The 27,543-nt window shown below is 43.3% G+C and overlaps 1 protein-coding gene across 5 annotated transcripts in view; it reads right to left on the bottom strand.

The window, feature by feature from the left end:
• Nucleotides 1-27,543, bottom strand: part of MPP6 (membrane palmitoylated protein 6) — a 98,271-nt gene that overhangs the window by 37,460 nt on the left and 33,268 nt on the right. For 3 of the 5 annotated variants that reach the window (XM_019534720.1, XM_019534712.1, XM_019534742.1), the window contains exon 2: nt 2,201-2,319. In XM_019534720.1, coding sequence (XP_019390265.1) covers nt 2,201-2,317 — 117 coding nt within the window. In that variant the 5' untranslated portion in view covers nt 2,318-2,319. Of the gene's footprint in view, nt 1-2,200; nt 2,323-27,543 lie in introns of all 5 variants that reach the window. The other 2 variants (XM_019534727.1, XM_019534734.1) reach the window with 2 other exon arrangements.

The following is a 27,543-nucleotide window of genomic DNA, read 5'->3' as shown; positions in this document are numbered from 1 at the left end:
GCTTGTGGAACTATGGTTAAGATATTTTTTTTCCTAAGTGAAATTATATTAAATTGCAGTTATGGCTGAGAGCAAGTTGTACCTTCAAGGGAAATATTACCAGAATTAGAAACATAGAAAATGAAGAGGATAAAAAACAAAGAAACATTATGTTTATTGCACAATACTTATTTTACAATTTTACAATTATCTTACTACAAAAATTCAGTCAAATGGCACCTAAGAGTGCAAAGCAGAAGTTTGACTAATTAGCACTTCCCACTCCCAGGACAAATTCAAAGTATGAAAATGCACAATTAAGGAAATTGCAGACCTATAGTTATATGAACTATAAGGTACAGAACTATAGTTCTATAACCTGAAAGATCAATTAAAATTTAGAACAAACATTCTTATGCATTAACAACTATGATTATTGCATGGTTTGTCATCCTTCTTAACAGCTGAAGGTGTAGCAAGCTCAGATCACACAGGCTTTGACACTTCCCTCACTTTTTCTTTCTACCCTTTGGGGATATTTTCATACATAGTCAAATTATCACTCAGCTGCTCTCAAAAGAAATAAATTATAATGAGAAGAATTGCTTGTATAGAAAAGGCTGGGTCTGGATCTGCACATAAAGTAAGCCCTCAACTAAAGGCTGTCTAGCAGTGAGTAAATCCATGATAGTAGGGGGGAAAGGTCTGCCCAGACCTTGGAGTAAAGACTGCAAGTGATGCACTTGGTAAAATCTCTTAAAAAGTGACTGCAGTTGTTATACAAGGCATATGAAAGTGACTCTTTTTATTTTTAACTAAAGAAAATTGTAAGCTTTAACCATACAAGCCCACAATAAGCAATATATTTACACTTCCATTATTACACTTCTATTATGAGCTCTCTCTTTGTAGATGTCTCTGTCATGCACACACCTGAGATCTAATGAATTTCATTCTGGATCCCCCAAATCACATGTCTTGCCATATCAGACATGCTCAGCAGGACACACACCCAAGTTTTGGGGTCTGGGATAAAAGTCTTCAAATTTGGTTAATTCACCACTCTCAGAGGAATGGTATAGATGAATTATAGGTAGTAAGCCATTTCCAATGTTTGGACTATGTATTTTGCTCCCAAAGTAATTTTTTTTTTTTAACTTGTAATGAAGAAAATTTAAGTGCAAACTGTATGCACTGAGGCTTATTATATGAGAATTACATGGCTGCACAAACGCATGTTTATTATACAATTTCTTACTACAAAAATTCAGGAGTAAAATAATTAGTCAGACTTGCTTTATGCTCTTTACTACATGTACTAATTGCCAAAGTAGAAGATAATTCTTGAAACTAACTGACAGGTGCTATGGAAGACATTGGCCAATCAATGCCTTCTAAGCTGAGCAAATTCTATGGTGATTTAGTACAGCTGTACATTTAGAGGCAACTAATAAATGACAAATTAGCCCAAGTGTCTTGTGTACAAATTTAACAGGACTCTGGGGATTCAATAAACTAATAAGACCATAATAACAAATAATCCCAGTAACTAACTAAATACATTTCACTGTACTTTAAGTTTTGAGAACACAAACAACAGCAGCCCATGCCCTGAGGATCTTATAAATGCCCCAGTTCGTAAGCCATTTAAGGTTTCTGTGACATATACAAAACCAATTAACTTTTATGGGGCTCCATGAAGACACAGCATGCCACCTGTGCTGACTGCAATGCTGGTTTGGGCCAGAAACAATGATGAAAGTAAACTGGGAGGGAATAGATTTTTATTTTTTTTATTTTGGGACCCTGCTGTCTTCTCTTCATCGCTAATGTAACATAAAAAACAAGAAGGCATTTGTAGACAGCATTCCATGCACTAAGGATTGGTACAATACTGTATAAATAAGCAAAGAATAAGTGTTTCTTATTTTAAAACACTTTCATGAAGTATTTTGCTATACTATAGCTAATATTTCTAATCCAAGCTTATGTTCATCTTCAGAATCTACCATCTAGTGTTTGAAATAAGACTTCAGTTCAATTGGTGCAAAAAAGTTTAAGCCAAAGTGCCAAAACTGCTGACATTTCTTTATGCATGGTAGACATACACAAGATGAACGGTACAGAACTCTGTAATACTATTCAGATTTCCTGGCCTAAAAGTGAAAATACCCAATGCATCTTGCACAGATTTTTATTCAAACTATCAATAAAAAAATACCTTAGCAAGTGATCTTACAATAGGGTTCTCCATAATTCCTTTGAGGAAAATAAGGTCTATTTCTTCAGCTCCTGTTGATGTGGGTAGGTCCGTAAGGTTATCCAAAACCTGCTGCATGGCTGCTGATGAAAAGAAGTATAATGAGCAATGACCCAAAGAACTCTAGACAAGTCTTTAAAAAAATCCCAATATTTATCAAATAACTTGGATATGTAGAATTACTGATACAGCATCAGTTACAATGGAAGAGTTACTATAGTCGTTTTGTACTGCAAATTAGAATAGTAAGGCAACCAACAGGTTATCTACATGTACAAAGAAAGGGGGGCAGAAAACTGTTCACTTGTTTGTTACATTTTTTTAATCAATATTAATCCTTTATATTAGGCTTTCCAATAGGCCTTTCTTCAGATGCCTACTATATTTTATGGCAGAAATGCACAATGCTCTCTATATTAGATCCTTAAAGATAACCTTCCATATACTATTAATGGAACATATATTCATGGCTGTTTTTCCTTCCATTTCTCTTTCACAAAATATTTTCAAACCCCCTGTGCATGCATACACATTTTGCAGTATATGCAAATACTTGTATATGTGTACTCATCAGAATTTTTCAACTGCATGCATGTGATTTCAAATCTTTTACAAAAAAGTCTATTTTTTAAACTACTACACTGTAGGCTGCATAAAGGACATGGTAAGAGTCAGAAAAACACATATTCCTCCCACAAAAGAATGTGCTCTAAACGTGCATTATTTCTTCATGACTTTCCATAATAGCTTTCATTATGAAACAACAATGTAACAGAATGGATGGTATTTAAACACCTACATTCTGATATCTTTCCTTCCTAGAAAATTCCATTTCACAAAAATATTTTCTGGGCATTCTTCATCAAATAGAATTTTTGAACAATCAAATGCTACCCTGAAGTTAAAATAAGGTACAATACTTTATGTCAAATAACTTCTAACAAATACAAAATGCTTTCACCAGGCTTTGTATTAAAAGCACCCCCATTTCAAGTGAGTTCTTGAAAGCATGAGTAGGAAGGAAATGACAGTTATATTATACTTTCATAGAGTGACAGCATTATTTTTTTTGCTGTCTTTGACAGATAAAATGTTGACAATCACATTGTGAGGTTTATGTTGCACACTGTACCTCAACCATTGTAACAAGATTATTATAAAGGACCAGAGTGCATATAGTCTAAGATATGCCTGTTAAATCTCTTTACTGGTTCTAGTTCAGGTTCCAAGTAACCCTAACTGCCAGTCCCAATTTCTGAATTGTCAACTAATACAGCCATTTACCTTTTTAAAGCTGGAATGAATATAGCATTTCCAGAACTACAGAGGTGCCTCTGAGCTGCATTTTATTAGGCAATGATAAGCTCACAAATGTTAAAACACATACTTTTTCTGTGGTACTCAGCCATTATAGTTTTATGATTCACGTTCCCCCTAAGATTCGGTACTTATTCTACAAAATCCTGACAAATTATGCCAGAGAAAGTAAATTACAGCCAATTTCCTTCTTCCCTCTCTTGAAATTCTTAACTCAATTTTTGCCATAAAAATGAGTTGAATTTTACTTCACTTACATTCAAGTCAATATTTACCAAACCAGGCCATTTCCCTTTTACTGTTAAAAATTCCAGAGATTCATTTTGAAAGACTAAAAGCAAGTTCTCTTGTTTCCTTGCAAAGGATCCTGGAGAAAATGAACACAAACCCTCCTTCAGGTTAAAGCATGCATCCCAACCCTAGCATTAAATTCAGCACTGCATGTCAGCAAATTCATGCATAATAAATATATTCCACGCATCTGCATTTTAATAGAGCACTCTCTCCAACTGAAAGTATTAAATTATTCAAAATCATTACATCTTAAAAAAAAAATGTTGTAATGCTTTGACTGTAGAAAGACCAAGTAGAAAAAAATACAAAATACTCCAATCAAAATTTAACATGTGTAAATCTCAAACAGCTTCTCTTATATAATATCCACACACACAGCAAAATGTAAGCTATACAAAACTTTACCTATTTTAAAGTGTTGTGCATGTAGACAGGAAAGTTTGTGAATGAAAGAATTTATTAATATGGCTCTCAGATTCTTGTGTCTGGCCATTATACTGTTACTAGCATTCCTGGCAAGCTACAAAAGCCAACTCCCACACACAATTCACAAAAGTAATCCCCACATTCAAGCAAATAAAAGTAATATGCTAAACCAAGGAACAAACACTTTAACCTGTTTTATTATCTGACAATATTTAACAATATTTTACAACCTGTATTCGGAAAAATTCTCTGTCCCTCAAATACTGTCTGCATTATTTAAGTTTTCAGGAATAACTAAATTTTTATGGAGTAAAAAGTCCTGATGGACTGAGAGTCACAAGTCTTCCAAGACAAAGAACAATATTGAAGAGTATGATAAATTAGGATCAAAAGAGTCTATATTGCCCATCTTGAGTGCACACTCATACATAGATAATTTAATTAGGAATGCATGGTGAGTTGCATACTTCTTCTCAATCTGACAAGGTAATGCTTTGTTTAAATAGCTGGAAGTGTCTTTTACACAATTATCCATCTTGTGTGTCCACAACTGAGAAACTCTGTAATAAATAAAGTAAAACAGTTGGATCTGAAAGAAAAAAAATATCTTAAGTCTGAGAAACGGTTAAAAGTGGCTCCTGTCCCTGCTTTTCCTGACTATGGCTAGGGACAGAAGTTCTATACAAACCACTTTGGCTAGGGACAGACATTGCACAAACTGGTTTAAGTTATCAGAAACTGGTTTAAGCCTATAACAGCAGATGTTCAGTGCACATAAACCAGTTTGAAAATGGCTGAAACCGGTTTGAGATAAACCTGGGTGAATGTAGTATCAGACTTAACTGATTTGGCTCAAACTGGTTTATGCAATGTCTGTCCCAGACCCCTTGATGGTTTAAGATAAATCATACATCCTGGCATGCTCTCTGGGTTGGGCTGGACTATCTGCTCCACAACTGGGCTGGCCCATCCCCTCTGCTCCCTGGCTGGAGCTCAGAGATGGGCCTGCCTTCCCCCTCAAGACTCCCTGCTAAGCAGGGATTCCACCATTTCCTCTGCCTTACATAGATGCACAGCATTAGCTAACAGACCACACGCTGTCTACGGTCCCTGCTGTGGTAGACGGGACAAAGGCAGAATCGACAGGTAGCTGGTAATATCACTCCATTAAGAAAACAGAGGGACAAACACTGAGTTATGGGTGATGAATACTGTGTTGTCAATTCCCTGCTGGAATGCTCCTGAGGTGGGGAGAGAAGGGAAACCCCTCCCTAATCAAAGCATGCTGCCAAGGCGTGTCCACTGGCCTGGCCTCCCTCAAATCAGAAGGGAAGGGAGAGCTGCTCTAGCACCCCCCCAGCTTTTAATCTGAGCCACTGCAGGCATGTGCCTGCATTTTTACAGTCCAGAGGGATTACCTGTTCAGTTACAAATTGGTTTAGCCTAGCCAGGTTAGACTAACCAGCAAAGATTTGAATCAATTCAGGCTCAAGCTTTTTGAATATCTGTCCCTAGCCTTTAAGTAATCAGAAACTGGTTTAATAGAAGTTCAGTGCACATAAACCAGTTTCAAAATAAGTGAAACTGGTTTAAGATAAAGTTGGTTGAATATAGTATCACTTAACTGATTTGGGTCAAACTCGTTTATGAAACTTCTATCCCAGACCCCTTCCTCGTTCAAGTTAAGTCACAGTCCCCCAGCATCCATCATGCTTTCTAGACCTGGGCTGGGTTCTCTTCCAGCAGCGAAGGGTTGGGGGGGGAGAGGATGTAGGGACTGTTTCCTGCCCCCCCACCCCCAGGCAAACCTTGGCTAGGGTCTGGGGCCAAAGAGGGGTTTAAACTTCATTTCCCTTGAGTACAGAGTTCTCCTGCCCTGCTAAAAACTTACCACTGGCTGCCACTGTGAACTACACATCCCAGAGGCACCTGGAAGCAGTGAAGAGCAACCCTGTAGAGTCCTGCTGCTGTGGTTCTGGACTGCAAATCACCGAGACCTCAGAGGCAGCAAGAAGAGGAAGTGAACACATTGCCCATGCTGGCTACATGCCACAGAGCCATGCCCTAGCGGCCCCAGCTTCTGGCCTAAGCCACTGCAGGTATGTAGCTACATTTCCTGAATCAAAAGTGAATATCTGTCCAGTTGTTTCTTAATCTCTGCAGTTTAGACTAACCTGCAAAGAGTGAATAGATTCAGCCTTGCGCTTTTGACTGTCTGTACTGAGCCTGAGTCCAGGTGCTCAGGTTGTTTTTCACCTGTACAAACTATTCCAATCATCTAATGAAATTTTCCATGCTTTGTATTCAACTGCTATGGGGTAGAGATCTGTTAAACTAAAAAGATTTAGTCCCTCTGTCTCTCTGCCAATAACTTGCACTTGTACACCAAGAATTACGGCACTTTGCTTATAAAGCCAGTCCTAATGAGTTCAGTAGACAACCTGACATGAATAAAGTAGGCAGGATCTGGCCCAACAATGAGAATTAGTTTCATAGGTGATTTAATTTTAATCTTGTTGTTTAAACTTGTTTTTAGAACTCACGTAATTATGCACGCCTCATTAGTCTGCTCCAAATATAATTTAATTTTCAACATTCTCCATGCTCTTACAGAGTGCCAAAATACATCCATGCAAGTGATGAGGACTTTCATGACTTAGAGAGCATGCATGAGATAAAAGTGCATTTTAGAATAAGCTACTCTATTTTAACTGTTCAAATCTTAAACTGTACTTAATTTTAATCAAATTTATTACTGTTTCCCCTTTCAACTACCTGTATTTTTTTTAAGGAAAAGAAATTAAAATCACAAGAGTCAAGGAACCTGGATAGAACAAAAGATGTGTATATACAGTATTAAGTATTATAACTTTTCAGAATAATTTTTAACATACTTTAATTCCTAGTACAGGAAAATCTTCTGACACTAATCTGAGTTTCATTTGAAAAATAGCTGTATTAAGACTCCATGAATGAAGTTCATCTATAGCTACAGAGACAGGCTACTGAGATGCTAAAAATAATAAATGGGGAAAAATGAAAAGGAAATGACCTCCCCCCACAAAATAAATAAGCTATGATGTGAAGAACAGAGACAGAATTTTAACTTTCTTTATCAAGGAAAAGGATATTGCTCTGCAGAAGTGTGCAGTGGAATTGCTCCAAATACTCTAGTTAGTAAGAATGACACGTTAGGTCTCTACAGAGGATTTAATATTCAAATTGCTGAAGCTACTGAGGAATGCAAGCTTGGATAATTTTTCATTAAACAATTATTATAGCTTGGTAACATGTATAATTCTGAAAGCATTAAAATACAGTTTTTATACTATATCAGTTTCAAACCTATAATCAATATGAACACATTTTAAAGTCAACATTTTCACTATTCAGAAAAGATTATGGTGGAAGTGATATTTCAGGTAATAGGAATTCAAGAAACATTCATTTCATAAAACCATAGTATGTACCAACTGCATCCAGCTCAATATTTTTACTTGATTAGTAGTTCTCATTGGAGAACTCATTGCCCCAACTTCCTTCACCTGCCAATCTATTCCTGCATGTTCTAGTGCAAGGGTGGGAAAAATACAGCCTGCGGGCCAGATATAGCCCACCAGGCCATTCTGTCCAGGCCACAGGGCCCCTAGAAATGTTTTTAAAATTAATATTTATTTGCCTCTCGCTCCTGTCAAAAGCTTGGAGAGCTGCATCCAGTTAGTAAGTCTGTCATGGTGGATGGGGAGGAGGGAGGGAAGGTGTCTGGGGGTGCAGATCAAGGCCCCTGCAATGAGGGAGGGAACGGGGATGGGGAAGGCATTGGTGGGGTGGGGTGGGCTGGGTGCGGGATGGAGCCGTAGCTCGTCCAGGGACTGGGGGGGGGGGGGGGTTCCTGCCACTGCATGCACTTGAGGGCATGGGGGGGGTGCCCCCCAATCTGCACTGGATGGGGCAGGCTGCAGCTTCAGACTGGGGCCAGGACTACACAGGGCTCTTCTCAGTGGTGGCTGGGCCAGGCTGTGCCAGCACCACTGCTGCCCTCCCCAAGTGCAGCCTAGGCCCTACTGGGCAGAGCCTGGAGCAGCCCCGGCCCCAGCCCACCCTGCGCAGATCTGGGGGCACACTCTCCCCTACCCTCCTGAGGTACACGCAGCAGTGGGAGCTGCAGCTCCATCCCATACCCTGTCCTGCCCCGACTGGATAGTGCCTGCCCCAGTCCAGCCCCTCTCCCTCCCTCACAGTGGGGGGCCTTGATCTCTTCCCCCTCCCCACCCCCCACTTTCCACCACAGCAGACTTACCAGCTGCATGCAGCTCTCCATGCTGTATCAGAAATTGGATCGGTATCAGGCAATATGCCTCCTTAAAAAATCAGCTATCAGTATCAGCCCCAAAATTCTCTATTGGTGCATGCCTACCAGAAACCACTCATCTAAATCAGAATATTCTTGGTTATATATTTTTCTCTATACTACTCCAAAGGAAATATAGCTGAATCTGGCTCCATCCTGTACTGGGGACTGAACTAAAAGACCTTCTGAGGTTCCAGCCCTACTTTTCTATGTTTATGACATACTGCTGTGGGAATGATGCAGTAATTCCAGTAATCTCATAGTCTCTATATATGATTGAGGAAGGTGCACTTTATTATTATCAGTAGAACATTATGGCGATATTATCTAGGATCACTTGAACAACTTTTTTTTTCTAAATCTAAAACAAAAATAATCTTTTTGCCAATCATACTGCAGTTAAATCAGTTGGAGCTCAGCTAATTGAGCCCATTATTGGAAGGTTCTCCTCTTTAGATATGCATATAGGATAACAAGGCTTCAACACTGAGGTCACTATTAAATCAGAGACAAAACATTGCCCCACAAAAGGGAAATCTATAATGCATTTCAATGAACAACTTAATGCTTAGGAATCAGCTCTACAATGTTTTCTTCATGTGAGTTCAACTAGCCCTCATGCAAGAGGGGTTACATATTTATAACCATCTCCTGTGTTTTAATTCTGGTCAAAGGTCTGATGATATTCAGAAAGATGGAAATACCTTAAATAAAGTTCAAATCCCTGAAACACCTGGATTCTGTCAAATATCTCATCTCTCTCTCCTGAATACAGCCAGAATTTCTGATCCTAGTGATTCCTGCAGAAGGATTCCCAGGCAAGGGACTAGATGGGGTAGATGGGAAAGGGATCATATTTGCCAGTCAAATATAATGTGTATTGAGGAGGATTTCTATAGTCTGTCTATGGTTATGGAGTGTAACAGTAGAAATATGAATGGTTGATTTTCAAAAGGTGAAAGTTTGGGGTAAAATCAGAATGCAGCCCTGGTCCTCTGTGTCAAACAGGAAGCCTAAAATTCAAAGATGTGTCTTGTATGCTTTATCTGAATTCTTTTTGTTAGAAGATTGTTGGTAATAAGCAAGCATCTGGGTTTTCTGTTCACCATGGAAAAATGTAGAACACCACAGATTTTTCTCCCTTTAAAGAGAAAAGCATAGGAAACAGCAGGTTTCCCCATGCAGGCTGACAGTGTCTTTACCTGCAGAACCAGTGCCTGTCTTGGGGGTATGCAGGGAGTAGGTCATGGCTCTGCCCCCAGCCCCATGCTGTTATGGCCTGGTGATCCCAGCCTGCTCCCAGATGCCGTTCCCTGCTAGCCCACAGCCCCATTGCAGCCACTTGGCCAGGCTCAGGGCAGAGACACTTAGAGATTTTTGGTGAGCCTTTGCAAGTATGGGTGGTGCTGACCTAGCCTGTGACAGCTCATCAAAACTCCCTTCTTGTGGCAAAAATTTGGGTCTGTATCTGTATCAGTGAGGCCATGTCATCTGGTCCATGTAAGTAGGTCACCATGTGAACTCCAGATAACCCTACCTGGTTAAGAATGATGTAAGGCATCTGAGAAAGGTGTTGGGTGAGGATTTTGAGATGCATGCAGAGCATGGGTAAGAGCCACGTGCACAACTAGTATAAAGGGTGTGCATGTGTGTGCATGCATGTTTGGTGTGTACATGGGTGATCGGGGTTTGCCTGAGGCGTGACTGAGAAAAGGAAAGAAGTCAGGGTGCTTGTTGGCAGGAAGGACAGAGAAAGACATGGAGAGGCTGAGTGACAGATCAACTGTGTGAACTGCAGAGGTTCTTGGTGCTGGGCCTAGTCGCTGTAGGCCCTTACCCTGAGAGATCTTTTGTCTGCCACCTGAGCACAAAGGGTTGGCTCCCCAGGCTCTTCCCTGAGCAGAGGGCCGCTACTTTACTTTATCACGTAAAGTAGCGGCCCTCTGCTCTGACTGGGCCTCTAAGCATTGCCCTATCCTGTTCTTCTCTTTCAGGTTGTTGGGGGTCTTCTCAGTGTGCGTACAACGAAAATCAGAAGCCACTACCTGAGGTGCCAACGACCAGAGCTGAAGTGCATAAAGTTCCCCTTTCCCTTTATAATAAAGTTTAGTCCCCTTATTGTCATTGTTGTAATTAGATATTATTGGGTAAGGATTTGTATGGCATTGGTATTAAGTATAGGCAATGTAGGATTTGACAGGTAATCAGACGTTACAGTGACTGTTAGGACTAAGTGGGTTCCTGTGTAGCTGTATGGCATATGATACTTACCTGTTTTTGTTAGTTTTATATCAACATTGATTAGTATCAGTAACATCTTGGTGTGAGTCCTAATTAATCAAATCATAACTAATCATTAGGTGGATTGGGTGGTAATAGATATGCCCTGGTCCATCTGTTAACTCTCTCAGGGCCAAAGACCACCACCTCACTTGCTGCTGGATGGTAGGGGGAAGCTGCCCATTAAGTGACCTTACAATCCTACTCATCCATGGGTTTTTTCGGTTTTTAGTCCTAGTGCATTTTATAAAACTACACTTGAAGTTATCCCTTCACTTCCTGCAATACTTACTTCATTTGTTGCATACTCTACAACCTCTGCAACTACAGAAATGAGTCCTGTAGACCACAGCCTCCACTGATTTTTATTTCAGAGCAGGACTGTTATGTAGTGAATGACAGAGGAATTCTTTAGAAAATATAGTGGGTACGTCTGCATAAAAAATGCAGTGACATGCAAAGAGATGTGAGCTAGCTAAGGTGCCAGAAACTGAATGACTGCATTAGCACAGTGCTCATTCTCCGTTCTCTTTCAATTCTAATCTCTCCAGGTAGAGCCCTGAACTAAGTTAACTGTACACAGCACTTCACTGTGCAATTTAAATGCATCTAGTACCTGTTTATATAAGACTGTAGTATAATACACATTCACAAAGGGTTTAAATTTAAATTCCATAGGTTTTGGTGGTACTTGTTTTGAAATACTCTCAGTCTGTTCATTCCTGGTTAGTGAGATTCAATCACTGTAGTATAATGTGACAAGCACCACAATGTTCTATCAATATGTGGTATATGTGACCCTTTGTAATGCTTTTCATGGTAGCTGAAGTGCTGTTAAAGTGTTTTTTGGCTAAATTTCAGTGCCAAGTTGAAGTAAGTAAGTAACAACTGTTCAAACAGTACTGTTGACCAGATTTGTTTACATAATTTTAAAACATTCATTTTCAGGCACTAGAATTTTGAGAGGATAGCTTTTGGGAATAATTTTATAACTGGAGAAATAAGTGATCATTTAAAGAGAACTGGTTCTTCCCTGCAGTATCTTTGACCATTGCTCTGTCTTTTAATAGGAGTAAACTTTAACACCCATGGAAGTAGTTAATATTAGTATCTTTTCCTAGGGGTAGTATGACTAAGCACACAGATTTATTAATACATATATTTGCCCCTGCAATGCTCCTGCTTAACTGAAGAAAGCATTTTATTTGAAAGTTTGCCTGACTTCACTCCAGCCATGCAGTTGATCCAGTAAAAGACTCACACTCATCTTTGAAAAAGACAGCCAATTCTGATGTGGTCACAAATGAAGATGCAAAACAGGTCAAACAACAAAATCCTGATACTTAAATCACATTTGGAACAAAAGTCTTTTGATACTGCCTTAAATGATACTGAAAAGCAGAATTATCATTTAACCTTTTATTTTAAAATTACTTGCAAACACTGTTTTTTGTAAAATTTCCTGGAATTCAGGATCAACCCTGTGCCTCGTTGACAGAAACTAAACCAGAACTGAACGCTGGATGTACAATCTCTGTCCCCAAACTGTTCTAATAATCTCAAATGGGTGATATATCTGTCTGGTCGGTCCTCATTTATCAGTTAAGTCAATTCAAATATATTGGACATTTTTAGGTCTAGCTCGGAGCAAGGAGTTTTTATTAGGACAGTGAAGACTAGTTGACACCAGAGCAAATGAGATGAAGAATGGTAAAATGCTGACAGAAATTAACTTCAGTTAAGGTTGCAGACAAGTAAAGATTTGAGGGTTGTGAAAACTAGAGGCCATTTTCCTGGGAAAAGCTTTTGGCAAATGAGCAGGGGTCTACCAAACTTGAGGCAACTGCTAGGAAATTTTGTGGACAGACTGCCGAGCTGGCAGCCACTTTCATAGATGTAGTGTCAGAAGGGACCCAAGTAGATCATCAAGTCCAACCCCCTGCTCTGGACAGGAGAGAATACTGGGCTCATATGAAGGTAATTATCAAGCCTCCTCTTAAAGACTCCCAAGGTAGGAGCCAGCACCACTTCCCTTGGAAGTTAGTTCCAGATCCCAGCCGCCCTGACTATGAAATACTGCTTTCTAATGTCCAGCCCGAATCTACTTTCAAACAACTTACGGCCGTTATTCCTTGTTACTCCGGTAGGTGCTTGTTACTCCAGGAGGACCATTCCCCACTGGTCCCCTTGGTAAGTTTATAGACAGCCACCAGGTCTCCTCTTAGCTTTCTCTTGAGAAGGCTGAACAGGTTCAGATCGCGTAGCCTCTCCTCATAGGGTCTGCCCAGCTGTCCCCAGATCACGAGTGGCCCTCCTCTGGACCCTCTCGATGCTGGCCACATCCCTCCTAAAGTGCGGCACCCAGAACTGGATGCAGTACTCCAACTGTGGCCGACACAGTGTTGCACAGAGGGGGAGGATCACCTCCTTGGCCCTGCTTGTGATGCGTCTGTGGATGCATAACAAGGTACGGTTAGCCTTACTGACTGCGCCCATGTTCATTTTGGAATCGATGATGACTCCAAGATCTTTCTTGCTCTGTGCTTTCAAGAAGGGAGTTCCCTAGCCTATAGATATACTGCTGGTTCTTACTGCCTAAATGCAGTACCCTGCACTCATCAGTATTGAATCCCATCATATTCTCATTTGCCCACCCCTGTAACCTATCCAGGTCCAGTTGTATCTTGTCCCTCCCTTCTAGCGTGCCCACCTTGCCCCAAATCTTGCTGACCTCAGCAAATTTGAACAGGGTGCTTTTCACCCCCTTGTCCAAGTTGCTAATAAAGAAACTGAACAGTGCAGGCCCGAGGACTGAGCCCTGGGGGACTCCACTGCCCACATGCCTCCAGGTCGAATATGACCCATCCACCACGACTCTCTGGGTGCAGCCCCTCAGCCAATTTGTGATACATCTGACTGTGTAGGCATCAATGCCACAGTTGCCTAGCTTTTTAATGAGAATGGGGTGGGAGACGGTGTCAAAGGCCTTCCTGAAGTCCAGAAAGACTACATCCACTGTGACACCTGTGTCCAATGCTTTTGTGGCAGTCAGGTTGGTCTGACAGCACCTGCCCCTAATGAACCCATACTGGTTTCCCCTGAGCATCATCCCACTTGCTGGTCCTTCACAGCTGTGCTCCTGGATGATTTTCTCAAACAGCTTCCCCAGGATCGAATTAAGACTAACTGACCTACAGTTGCCCAGGTCGTTCCTCCTCCCTTTTTTGAAAATGGGGACCACAATGGCCTTCTTCCAGTCTTCTGGAACCTGGCCAGAGCACCATGAGTGCTCATGTAGCCGTGCCAGGAGCCCTGTGATGACCCCTGCCAATTCCCTCAGAACCCTAGTGTGGAGAGCATCTGGACCTGCCGATTTGAACACGTCCAGCCTCTCCAGAAGTTCCCCAACTTGGTCCTCCCTGATCCTAGGCCTGGTGGAGTCTCTCCTGAGTCAGCCCTGAATCTTGGTGGGGGGAGTCCCGGTGCCTGCACAAAAAAAATGGAGGCTAAGAAATTGTTAAAAAGGTCTGCCTTTTCCTCTGGTGCAACCACCAGATTGCCAAGCGTATCCTGCAGTGGCCCCACATTACCCAGTGCCTTCTTTATATTCCCCATGTATTTAAAAAGGACTTTTTGGTCTCCTTGATGCTAGCCCTAGTTCTGTATCTGCCTTCGCTTTCCTAACAGCCCCCTACAGACCCCAGCGATGGAGATATACTCCTCTTTGGTGATAGCCCCTCCCTTCCGCTGGCTGTATGCCTCCTTTTTGGCTTTCAGGCGTTCCTGAATGCCTTTGGTGAGCCAGGGGGGCTTTTGAGCACTCTGAAGACTAGCCAGAACCTATGAGGGCAGGTTACATGGCAAGGTGGAAGAGATGGGGCCACAGACAGGCAGGGAGCTGTGTCTGGGGAGCATGATGGGCAGGCAGGTGGGGCTGGAATCTTGAGGTGGTGCTAGCACAGGGTCAGTGCCTGGGGCAAAGCCAGAATCTGCTGCCCACATGTCCCCATGATGGGTGCTGGTTCTATAGGCAGGGGCATGCAGAGAGCAGACTGTGGTCTTATGCTGTCACCAGCCCCAAGATACCAACTCCAGAACCACACATTGTACTCCCAGATGCAGCTCCCCGCCTGCCTGTGGCCCCATCCTGTCTGCCTGGCCACACAGGTCCTGGCCAGTCTCCTTGGAGACCCCAAGATTGCTGGGTGATGACAGCACAGGGCTGTAGCCTAGGGCAAGGCCATGATTTCCCCACATGCCCCTGCCCATTGAACAGGGATGTGTGGCTCTGCCTTGGGGCCCAGACTTGTTAATTTTATTTTTAGAGAGCATAGTGAAAAAATGTAAGACCAAAAGGCCGAGCCACAAATAAAAAATAAATAAAACCAGTTCTTAAAAGATGCTTCCTGCATTTCAATGTTTTCAGCATCAGACAAGCATGCATGGGGGCTTGGAACAGGAAATGGAAAGAGATATGTTTAACAAGCCATGCCTTTTCAGCAGATGCTAACAGCTGAGCCTACTAGATCTGGCAATAACTTTTTCCAAGACGCAGTATAGACCAGCTTTGGTGCTGGTTGTATGTAGAAAAGGAAATATCATGATTCGCTGTTACCCTTATCAAAGCAGCCTTTTAAAAAGTTACATAGAAGGGAGCTGAAGCTTGCAGATAATAATCATAAATGGAAACTGAACCTCAGTGGAGCCAGTCCTCAGATTCTCCTATATTAAAGCTTAAAGGATCACTCTTGGAACCAGTATGGAACTAGAAGACTTTAAAGATTTACTTAATAAGAGAAAAAAGCAGCAGCAGTAATTTCATTAAAACTGGGTGTTGTTTATGATCCCTTTACTCAAGTTTCTTGTCACAATGATGGCACAAATTATTTGCTTAGGTCCAGTTTGCTGCCTTGATCAAATCCTGAAAATGAAAAGCTTGGAAGAGAAAATTTCTTTTCAGAATCTGCTGTAGAAGGAAAACAATGTATTAAAAAGATGAATTGCTTGCTCTTCCATTTCCTTAGAATAATATCATTTCCCCAAGTACTATTCTCTAATGCTGGGTTAGCTGCTATTTTGCCTTGGCTCTTGACCCAATTGGGTTTGAAACTGTGTTCTGAGGATGCATTGGAGAGTTTGTAGACTATTCCTCGTTCAGCCAAGACAGGAAAAAAAAAACTGAGATCTCAGATATTCTCAGAGAACATTCATCATTGACCAGAGTAAGAATCAGATCCAAACACCGAGAGCAATCCTTCTAAGAGACTGCCTTCATGGTGAAGATTGGCTTATGTCATCTTTTTATTTGGATTAGCTGCAATATACATTACAGTGTTAGATCCAACCCCTACACTTCAAAAAGATTTAGTGACATCACATATTCTCCTATGAGAAAATAGGAGTCTCCTTAAACTTCACTCTTAAGCTAACAAACTCTATAGTAAAAGATGTTATGTTTATAATATTTGCTATTTTAGCTGCTCAGTGTTATGGCAAAGCATCAATACTGCTTATTGTTCTGTTCTCTACAAGGCACAAGATAATGCCACGTATGTCCAAGAAGGCAGATTAACTTTAGGAGTTATTCAGTTTCTTATTTGTCCTGACACCAAACTCCCTTTTGCACCAAACTCCTGGCACGTTTTCTTCACACCAGACTCTCAGCAGTTGAAGCATCTGTGTAAATATCTAAATATGTTTCATTCTCCCTTTTTTAAATCTCAGTCTTTTTCTATCTTTGAGAAATTAAGGTGTGTAATTTGTATTTATCCCCAAAGTTGTGAATTGCTAGCTGTTGCAGCTACTTATCAATAACTTATTTACCAATAGTATCGGTTTTTCTTAAACTACCACCAGATAGACAAAACTTGTTAATGCTAGGAGTGTACCGATAAAGATTTTTTGGGCTGATACTGATGGTTGATTATTAATGAACCATGTCTGCCAATACTGATCTGATTGCCGTTATGCAGTTCAGCAGCTTGGAGAGCAGCATCCAGCTGGTAAGCCTCAGAGGGAAAAGGGGTGGGGAGGGAAGGGACATGGCGGGCAGAGTGAGGCCCTCACAGTAAGGAAGGGAGTGGGGGTGGGGGTAGGCGCTGCTCAGCCAGAGTGAGGCATGGGATGGAGATACGAGCAGCTCCTGCTCCTAGCACACCCTGGGGGGGGGGGGCACAGAGGGGCATGTGCCCACCAGATATGTGCACAGGGTAAGGGCAAGCTGCCACTGCAAGCTGGGGCCAGGAGCAGTGCTAGGCTCTTCCCAGCTGGGGGTTGGGCTGGGGCAGGATAGTCACCCCAGAATTCACAATAGCCCTCTCCCCAAAAACATCCCTTCCAGCACTGCCACCACCTGCCCTGAATGCAGCCCTGGCCCAGCACCCCACCAAGAAAAGCCTGGTGCCACCACCCACCCCCCCAGTGGCAGCCCACCCTCACCCTGCACACAGATCCAGGGGGAAAGTGCCTCTCCATGCCTCCCCCAGGGTGTACCAGTGCTGGGAGCCCGCCCCCCCATCCCACTGTACTCCTCAGATGAACCACTTGCAGCTTCATCCTGTGTCCCGCCACAGCTGAGCAGTGACTGTCCCTTCCCCAGCACCACTCCCTCCCTCACCTCAGGGCCCTTGATCTGCCTCCCCACCACTTCTTTCCCCCCAACAGACTTATCAGCTGGATGCTGCTTTCCAAGCTGCCAGGCTGCATGCATACACACAGCATTTATCAGTGACATTCTGGCCATGTGAGCCAAAAAAAGCCAATTGCTGATAATGTCAATTTTGTTTTTAAATCGTTGCTAATATGACATTTCGCCTCCATATTTCTAAGCAGGGACTGGAACAACTCCCCCACTAGGATTATGGATAGGCTCAGGGACAATTTAGTTAGGGAACTTTTGGAGGGACTAGACATGTTTAAAAATCAGCAGGTCCAGATGCTCTTCATCCAAGGGTACTGAGCGACTTGGAGGTCATAGCAGGACCCCGCCACAGCTGCATGAGCACTTATGGGGCTCTGGCCAGGTCCCAGAGGACTGGAAAAGGACCAATGGGGTCCCCACTTACAAGGGGAGAAAGGAGGACCTGAGTAGCTATAGACAAGTTAGTCTCACCTCGGTCCTTGGGAAGACCTTTGAGAAAATTATCAAGGAGCAGGGGCCCAGCATGGGAGGTAATGCTCAGGGGTTCACCGTAGGCAGTGAAACGGGTTCACTGCAGGCAGATCCTGCCTGACTAACTTTGTTTTCTTTTATGACCAGGTCATCAATTCCTTGGATGTGGGCATTGAGGTGGATGTCATCTACCTGGACTTCAAGAAGCCCTTTGACACTGTTTCTCCCCCCATTCTCATAAAAAAACTAGACAACTGCAGCACTGATGGCTACACAGTCTGATGGGTGGCAAATTGGCTCAATGATCACACCCAAAGTGGTGGTGAACAGGTTGTTTTCGACCTGGAGGGATGTGGGCAGTGGAGTTCCCCAGGGCTTAATCCTTGGGCCTGTGCTATTCAACATCTTCATCAGCAACTTGGAGGTGGGTGTAGAAAGCACGCTGTCCAAATTCACTGATGACACAAAGATGTGGGGAGAAGGTGGCACACTGGAGGGGAGGGACAGAATCCAACTACATCTAGACAGATTACAGAGGTGGGCAGATGAGAATAGAATGGAATTTAACACAGACAAGTACAAGGTGCTGCATCTAGGGAGAAGGAACCTGCAACATACCTATAGGCTGGGGAACATCCTTCTCAACAACACAGTGGCTTAAAGGGTTCTTGGAGTCATCGCTGACTCCAGGATGGACATGAGCCGCCAATGCAAGGAAGCAGTCAGTAAGGCTAACCACAACTTGTCATGCATCTACAGATGCATCACAAACAGGTCCAGGGAGATGATCCTTCCCCTCTATGTAGTGCTGGTCAGGCCACAGTTGGAGTGCTGTATCCAGTTGTGGGCACCACAATTCAAGAGGGATGTGGCTAACCTTGAGAGGGTCCAGAGGAAGGCCACTTCCATGGTCAGGGGGCAGCAGGCCAGGCCCTATAAAGATAGACTAAAGGGCCTGAATCGATTCAGCGTCCACAAGAGAAGACTGAGAGGGGATCTGGCAGTCGTCTATAATCTCACTGGGGGGATCAGTGGAAAATAGATGAGGCTGTTCCCCCAGGCACCACCTGGGATAAAAAGGAATAACAGCCACAAATTGATTGAAAGCAGGTTCAGGGTTGATATCAAAAGGCATTACTTTATGGTTAGGGCTGCCAAGCTCTGGAATGGGCTCCCAAGGGACACAGTGCTCTCTCCCCTACCTTGGGGGTCTTCAAGAGGAGGTTGGATAGATATCTGGCTGGAGTATTATGATTCCAGCACTCGTTCCTGCCCAGGGCAAGAGGTCAGATTTGATGATCCATTCAGGTCCCTTTCAACCCTAGAAACTATGAGCCAATATATTGGTGCACCTCTAGTTAATGCTGTTATCAGAGGGTCAGCAAGTAATAAAGCATGCTTTATGTTTTTAGTTCATCAGATGCTGCGGTGAGGACAGGTCTCGTCTGAAATTGCTGTCCTCAGATAGTGGAGGCTTAAATCTTCAGGAATGATGTCACAATAGAATAATGCTTTTGGAGAAGGCAAGTTGATTAAGTACCAGGACTAAAGTTCTGGGGAAAAAATACAAGGAAATAAATACCCAGTCAGATGTTTGGACATTTATCAATAAACCAGGAGCACGGAGACGAGATCCTTCCTTATTTCCCCCGTCATTATAATAAAATAAATTCTAAATACCCATATATTTTGGTGTTAGATTTTAGGTTTTATCATCATGGAAAATTAGAGCTCCCCCCTTTGCCCCCTTCATTCACCAAGATGCAGGTCCAGCTGCAGCTGTCCCCCTTGCTTCTTTGTGGCACTGAGCAGCTGCAATATGCCTGTTCCCTGGTTATGCCACTGTCCCTCACTCCCCCAGCCACAGCCTTCCGTGCTCCCCTCAGGTGCCCCTTACTCCCCACCCACAGCCCCCTGCTTGCTCCTTGCCCTAACAGCAGGAGCCCTAGCTGCCAGGGCTAAGGGACCAGGGCCCACAGCCCCATGCCCAAGCCTTAGGTGTGGGAGCATGGATACAGGCTGCTTGCCGTGAGCTCAGGGCTCCCTGCCCTGCTGCCTTCCCCCTGGGACCTCTGCAGCAGAGCAGGATAGGGAGGCTCGGTGCCACTGCTGGTTCAGTCTCATGCTGCCATGGTGAGGCACCACCTGCCTGCCTGGCAGTGCAGGGAGCGGATTGCAGCTTTGCCCCAGGTTCCAGCCATGCGCTGTCACCACCCCACAATCTCAGGATCTCTATGGAGACTGGTTATGACCTATGCAGGCAGGGTGCATGGCCAGGATGGGGCAATAGGCAGGCAGGAAGCTGCACCTGGGAACAGGATGAGTGGGCACGGCTGGGATCTTGAGGCAGTGACAGCACAGAGCAGGGGCCTAGAGCACAGACACAATCTGCTGCCTGCATGTCCCTGCAACAGGTGCTGGTTCCATGGGCAAGGGCATGTGGGGAGTAGATCATGACTCTGCCCCAAGGCCCTGGCTCCATGCTATTACTGCCCCCGGATCCCAGTCCCAGCTCCACCTGCTCAACCTGCTCTCAGCTCCCCATCCACCTGTGGCCCTGCCCATGTAGGTCCTAGACCGTCTCCATGGGGACCCCAGAATCACTGGACAGTAATAGCACAGGATCAGGGCCTGAGGCAGAGCTGCAATCTGCCCTCCACACACCCCTTGCCCACAGAACTGGCACCTGCTACAGATATGTGCAGGCAGCAGATCGCAGCTCTGGCCTAGGCCCCAACCCCATGCTGTCACCAGCCCACGATCCTGGCTCTGGCTGCTTGTCCTACTTCTGTATGCTGCTCCCCACTGTCCTGTGGCCCCAACTAAGCCACACGCCCTGCCCACATACTTCCAACCCCCAGCAGTGCGTTCAGGGTAGATGGACCATGGTGCCCAGGCAGCAGGGCCATGTCTGGCAGACACAGCAGTTGGAAGAAGCTGTGCCATCAGGGCTGCCAGGAAATGGGTCCAGCTGCCACACCTCAGCATTGCACATGCAGAAACAATGGGACTGGCTGCATGTGCTACGGGCCAGGCTCCCTCCCTCTCCCTCCCCGGCCACTGGGGTGGGCAGGGCGGAGGGACCTGCCACAAGCCAGACAAGATCCTTTGGCAGGCTAGATCCAGCCCATAGGCCTTATTTTGCACATACCCCCCATCCCCCTTCCTAATCTGACAAAGCTCCATCTAGTAGTGTTCAGAGTAAAACATTGAAGTTGCATATTACATACAAGAAAATTAAGTTATATATAATCTGAGAGAAAACCCTACAAAGCATAAGACAGACAGAAGTCTCCTGACTGGATGAAAGGAAGGAAAAGATTATAACCAGATATGGCCCTCTATATTGTAGTAAAAACTATATTACCTGATGCTACTATATTTCAAAAACAAAAGGAAGAAAGCTTGCAGATAAAGACTTGCTTCATGATGTACCATGTTTGGCAGAATTGTCTAGCACAGTTCTTTGATGATATTTTTAGAAACAGTACTCTTTTTAGTACTTGAGTGGCACCAACTCCTAGAACTCAAGCTTTTAATGCGCAGGTGTTAGAAATATTCTAGACAGGCCTAAAATCCTAATGCCTAGGGCTATAAACCTCAAAATGAAAAACTGGCTAACAGAGGAAGGACTACTGTATTATTTTCTTTATAAGTCAATCATACATATAAATTGACATCACATCTTCAGGTTCAGAGTCAGTGTTAGGTGAAATAGAAATATTCCTGGACATAAATCCATGAATCATTATTGCTCTTAGAGAATCCCCTTAAGAGAATTACATAACTGAGGAAAGGACCCCAAGGATTGAATGCGCTAGAAATACTGAAATAATAAAAGAAAAGAATTCTCTATACCAAAGGTAACTTGGTCCAAGGCTTACTTTATTGTCTTCGGCCCAAAGTTTCATGTCAATCCATATAATTTTTAGTCAACTATCTACAGGTTTAACAAAGACAGGCCCTTACACAAATGCCAGATTTGAACTGCAATTCTGGATTCAAACTATGTGGCATGTAGAGCCAAAATCCTGGACCCAAATAACCATGACTATAAGAGTTCAAACCTCAAGTTTTCCTAATATATTTATTTTTTGAGGTATGCAGGGAAGGAGAAAGTGGGTGGTTATATTCACAACCTGATGTGCAGGTATCACTTCAGATTTGAACTTTCCTAAAAAGGTGAGAGCTGAATGTACCTTGCTAATTTGCATTTTGGAAAAATGAAACACATTGCCATCTTCTAAATTACAAAAAAACCCAAACCAAACAAAAAAAAACAAACCTAGCCTCAGACAATGTTTAGGTGAGTTGCTATATTAATTAAAATAAAAAGTATAATAGATTTTAAATGTTGTCACTTATTTATTTTAACTTCCACACTTAAGTGCATCATCCAACACTTATGGTTTCCTGCCAACCTACCCTGTGGAATCCTTCCTGGTAGTGATGACTTGTCAACATGGACTAACTTAGAGCATAAGAGCTCCTTGTTCTTGAGCCAGAGTCTAGAAACCTCAAAATATCACAAGGCTTCTAGGGTTCCTGATCTCCTAGGACCTCATAAGGAAGGAGGCCAGAGACATCATAGGAAACTGCAAGGTGGCAAGTCCTTCCTCACACGGGATAACCCTGCCACTCTGCTGCCACTGTACTGGAGCAGAAGACTCCAGCGTGGCAGCTTGGCTAGCTAGGTTGTCCGCACAGTACCCCGATTAGCGTTACCTAGATTATAGGTAACCTTGTGGATAGGCTACTGGTAAGAAAGGCAGAAACAACCTTTTATTTGCTTGCACTTTAAAACATGAAAACAAACAGTTACCCCAAAAATCTATCGGGCTACCCATGACAGCACAACACAGATTCTCACCTATACTGGCTGGGGAGACTTGAGGTGAGAGGAGGGTGGCATGTAGCTTGGCAGCAGGTCGTCTTGAATTTGTCGAGTTATCCAAATTTCCCTCCAGCCTATACCCGATATTTATAGATGGCCATTTCTAATAGTCTAACAAATTAACTCTGACTGGTTTTATTTAAATTTATTTGTTTCACTGAAATTTTAACTGGACTGAACCAGGTCTCTTATGGACTTGGAAGGTGTCAATTAACTAGAATCCATATCCTTGGGAAAGTAAAAGGGAAGGTTTTCTTATCTCCCTTCCTTCCCCATTGTGGAATGCTGTTCAACACTGGCCTGTTTCTTTTTTATCTTAGTTTATGGTTCTCTCTGACAAGGCTGTTTTGTTTTTACAAATTATCTAAGTGTCAAAATAACTTTTGGTTACATTAATCATTACCGCTAATATTTTAAGATAAGGCTATGATACAGAATATTTGGATTATTTAATGTATGATCTTCCCTTATAAATGTTTTCTTTCAGGCCGCATGCTTTATTTAGTTCTGTTTAGTTAGACATGTGAATGACTTCCTTTACTTTGCTGACCAAACTAGTTGACATCTGCAAAGCTTCAAGCTACAGTCACTCAGACACAGTCTTTGGGCCTTTCTGCTTAGCCACACTTGTGTAGCTTGACCTAAGCCCCATGAAAATGGCCAAGGCTGGCAACACTAGCCAATGTGGCTCTTAAGGGTGCCATGCAGGATCATCTGTTCCAGCACTGTAACGGTGAAACCGATGTCCCTCTATGACAGCCTTAAGAACCAGAATAGATGATAGCACACCAGCTGGCTTTCCAGGTGCCAGCAGGGTCATCTGTATAATAGTATTGTACTGTTTTCAGTTATAATATTACCCTACACAAACTATTTGGAATATTTATGGCTCTTCAAGGAAGAAAAGTAAAGCTATACTGGTAACAGCCACCTCATAGGAGTTACTTCATTGAGAACTTTTAGAGTCAATCAGAGCATGAACACAAAATGTTTGTTTGGGTTTTTGTTGTTGTTTCAACTTTTTTCCAGGGGCAGGTGTTTTGTTTTTAAGCAGTGTAGGGAGCATGATAATTCTCTTGTTTATAATGCATAGATTCAAACCACAGTTTACGTATGAGTGAAAATACTTAGTCAGGTCTACTGATTGTGTAGCCGTGAACCCCCTCCCTCCGCTTCCCCTAGGCTTAGTTGGCTAACATCGTATCTGCTGTAACCTGGTTGCATTCCCCTCCTCACCCCCATCCCTCTAATGTTAGTATTTTGCTCGGGCGATATGCATTTCCCTACTGGCTTTGTCATCTTTTTTGGATTCACAACCCTAAACATCTACTAATAAAAGTCAATCTGCTCCATAAGCAGTTAACTAACTAAACCTGGGCATTTAATAATTGACTAAAAGCAGAATAAAACTTCAAGTTTCTCATTTCTTCAGTAACCAAGTATAACCACTGGTTTACCACATCAGCATCAGGGACAGTAACCACAGTGAAATGAACAGCAAAACTGATATTTACCAGTTTGCTATAAAATAAAATATGATGAGGACAGCAATTTAAATTCCAAAAATTATTATGAACTACTTCAAGACAAAGCTATTTAGGTGTTGAGATCAATAACCAATTTCCCAAAAGACCCAGATGTTCAGTGGGGTACTTCACTCCCTTCAGTCACATGACAATTCTAACCAAAAATTAGTTTTTGTCAACTTGATATGCTATATAGCATATAAATAAAATGCACATTCATTTCAATAATTGATGATATGCAGTAAGATATGAATCTTAACTACTTTTCCACGGAAAAAGAAGAACCGCCAACTCAAACACACAAACCACAGAAACAGATGATCAAACATTGCCACCTTACCACAAGTCAAGCAAACAAGGTGATACCTCACCAAACCATCAGCATCCTCGTTGTTTATGGTTGGCCAGAATTCATGGAGTACTAATTTAGACAGGGCTGGAATGTTGCTGTAGAAACCTACTGAGGAAATATGCAAGAAATAGGCTTGTTTTGTTTTTTTAATTTGTGTTTTTAGGTGGGGGAGGGTTTGGTACCATCTTTTAGCAGACCAACTGTATAGCTGGCAGAGATGTTACACAAACTTGTATACTTGAGAAAGATGTTAGACAATTGCTCCAACAAGTAATTTAGATGATAGCTTGGGGATATTTTTAAAAGTCTATGGAACACCAACACAAAGTGTTCTTTAAGTAGCAAAATAATAGACAAAAAGCCTTTGAAGAGATTAAAAGGTTTAAGGCAGGTATTTCAGCATTTAGTTAAGATAATTTGAACATGGAGTATTTCATTTTATGTTTTTGCCTGCAGGTCATAGAATCATAGAAAATTGGGGTTAAAAGAAACTTCTGGAGGGTCATCTAGCTTATCCTTGAGATCCTTTACTAACTTGATCATGGTCATTGTAGTTAATTAAATAGAAATTGTAGGCATATACTGCAGAGATGTGGAAGAGAGCTCAAAGATAAGCTAGTCCAGGGCTGTTCAGATCTGGTGAGGCTGTGGGCCCCAGATGACACCAGCATGTGTTGCACAGGCTGCATGCTGTGGGGGTGGGCCCCTAGGACCCCCTCACTGCACAGGATGCTCCAGCAGCATGCAGACCCCCATCCTCAGCCATGCAGGCTACATTTGCAGAACCTGAACTGCCAAGAAGGAGGCTGGATGTAGAGTGCTTCTGGGCCGGGCTACTCCTGCGGGCTCCCACCCAACCCGGCTACGGCAACCGCGTGCCCCGCAGCCCCGGCCCAGCCCTGAGGCACCCCCAGCTTAACACAGGAACTTACCTCATGCCTCCATGCATGCAGGCAGGGCATGGGCCATGCTGCAGCTCCCCCAGCCACGCACCAGGAGCAAGGGGCAGAGCCAGAGGAAGCTGCACGCGCTGTCCCCAGCTCATCTAATCAGGCACAGCTGGGGCAGCCCTGCGCCATGCAGCCCTCGGGGCAGCAGTGGCAGGACCTGGCTCACTGATGAACCCACCCCCACAGGGGTAAGCAGCTCCCCTCCCCTTGCTGCTGACCCGGGCCCATGAGCTGGCCCTGCCTGCCTCACCTGGCCTTGCCGCCATAGCTCAGCAGCTCTGCGGCGGTGGCAACTCCACCACGGCTCCACGCTCAACAGTGGCTCCGCTGGCCAGGTAAAATGGCTTGGTGGGCTGCATGGCGGCCCACGGGCCATATGTTGACAAGCCTGATCTAGCCCAACCCCCTACTCAAAGTAGGACCATCCTAGCCAAAGCTTTGTCTACCCAAGTCCTAAAAACCTTTAAGGATGGAGATGCCATAGCCTCTCAGGCTAACCTGTTCCAATGCTTTACTACCTCTCTCATAAGAAATTTCTTCCTCATGCCTAACCTAAACTTTCCCTGATGCAACTTGAGACTATTGCTCCTTGTCCTGCTATCTGTCACCAGTGAGAACAGCCTAGCTCCTTCCTCTTTGGAACCACCCTTCAGGTAGTTGAAAGCTGCTATTAAATCCCCTCTTGGCCTTCTTTTTTCCAGACTGAATAAGCCAGTTCCTTCAGCCTCTCCTCCCAAGTCATGTGTCCCAGCCCCCTCACCATTTTCACTGCCCTCAGCTGGACTCCTTCCAATTTGTCCACATCCTCTCTGCAGTGGGAAGCCAAAAACTGGACATAGTACTCCCATTCTGGCCTCACCAGTGCTGAACAGAGGGGAATAATAAATGTTTTCGATCCGAGCCTTCAAGAGGCCGAGAAGATTACTCTCAATCTGTTGGCAATGCTCCTGCTAATGCAGCCCAATATGCTGTTAGCATTCTTCGCAATCCTCCCTAGAAATGATCCACAATTAACCAACATAAACAAAACCCCAGTTCTGGAGCCCTACAGGGTGGGATAGTAAAGACGGGCCCTATTCAAATGTGAATTTCAATACTTCCCTGGGCAAAGAAGGCCCCCCTGCCCCCCAACACTTCAGGTGCCTGGACTGACATCCTTAAAAAACAAACTGAGCAAACTGCAAACCATGATTCTTCTGATTCTTTTCTGCAAGTCAAAAAGAAAAAAATCCCTGAAATTTTTAAGTCAAACAATACTGTGTTTAATACAAAATGAAAGGTGCCATTTCAGAATCAAAATGACACCAAACTTTTAATACTTTTCAGCAAACACACAAACTACAAAATGAAATATTAATTTAGAATGGAAAAAGCAAAATGTTCCATTTATAAAAGTGATGAAATGTAACCATTTCTTTTTCTTTAAGCATTCACCACAATCAGTACAAGTTTTCATAGAGTTCTGGCCCACTCTGACTGTATGTCAGTGGAAGAGTCTTTGGTCAAAAAAAAAAAAAAAAAGCTACCCATCAGGCTTAGGGAAGAATTTTTGTTTGAAAAAAGAATGATGAATTTTTAAATAAATATTTAGAAAGACCAAATGGCAGTACAACAGGCATGGCAATCCTTTAAGGCAGGCATGTTTTTCTTTCAACATAATTTATCATCTTTGACATAGATTCATAGATGCTAGGGTCGGAAGGGACCTCAACAGATCATCGAGTCCGACCCCCTGCATAAGCAGGAAAGAGTGCTGGGCCTACATTACCCCAGCTAGATACACATCTAGCCTTCGCTTGAAGA

This window comes from Crocodylus porosus, unplaced genomic scaffold (assembly GCF_001723895.1).
Source record: "Crocodylus porosus isolate Cpor-Errol unplaced genomic scaffold, CroPor_comp1, whole genome shotgun sequence".
In the NCBI taxonomy this organism is placed as follows: domain Eukaryota; kingdom Metazoa; phylum Chordata; order Crocodylia; family Crocodylidae; genus Crocodylus; species Crocodylus porosus.
Note: the sequence above shows the minus strand (reverse complement) of the source record. Positions and strands in the feature narration are given on the sequence as shown.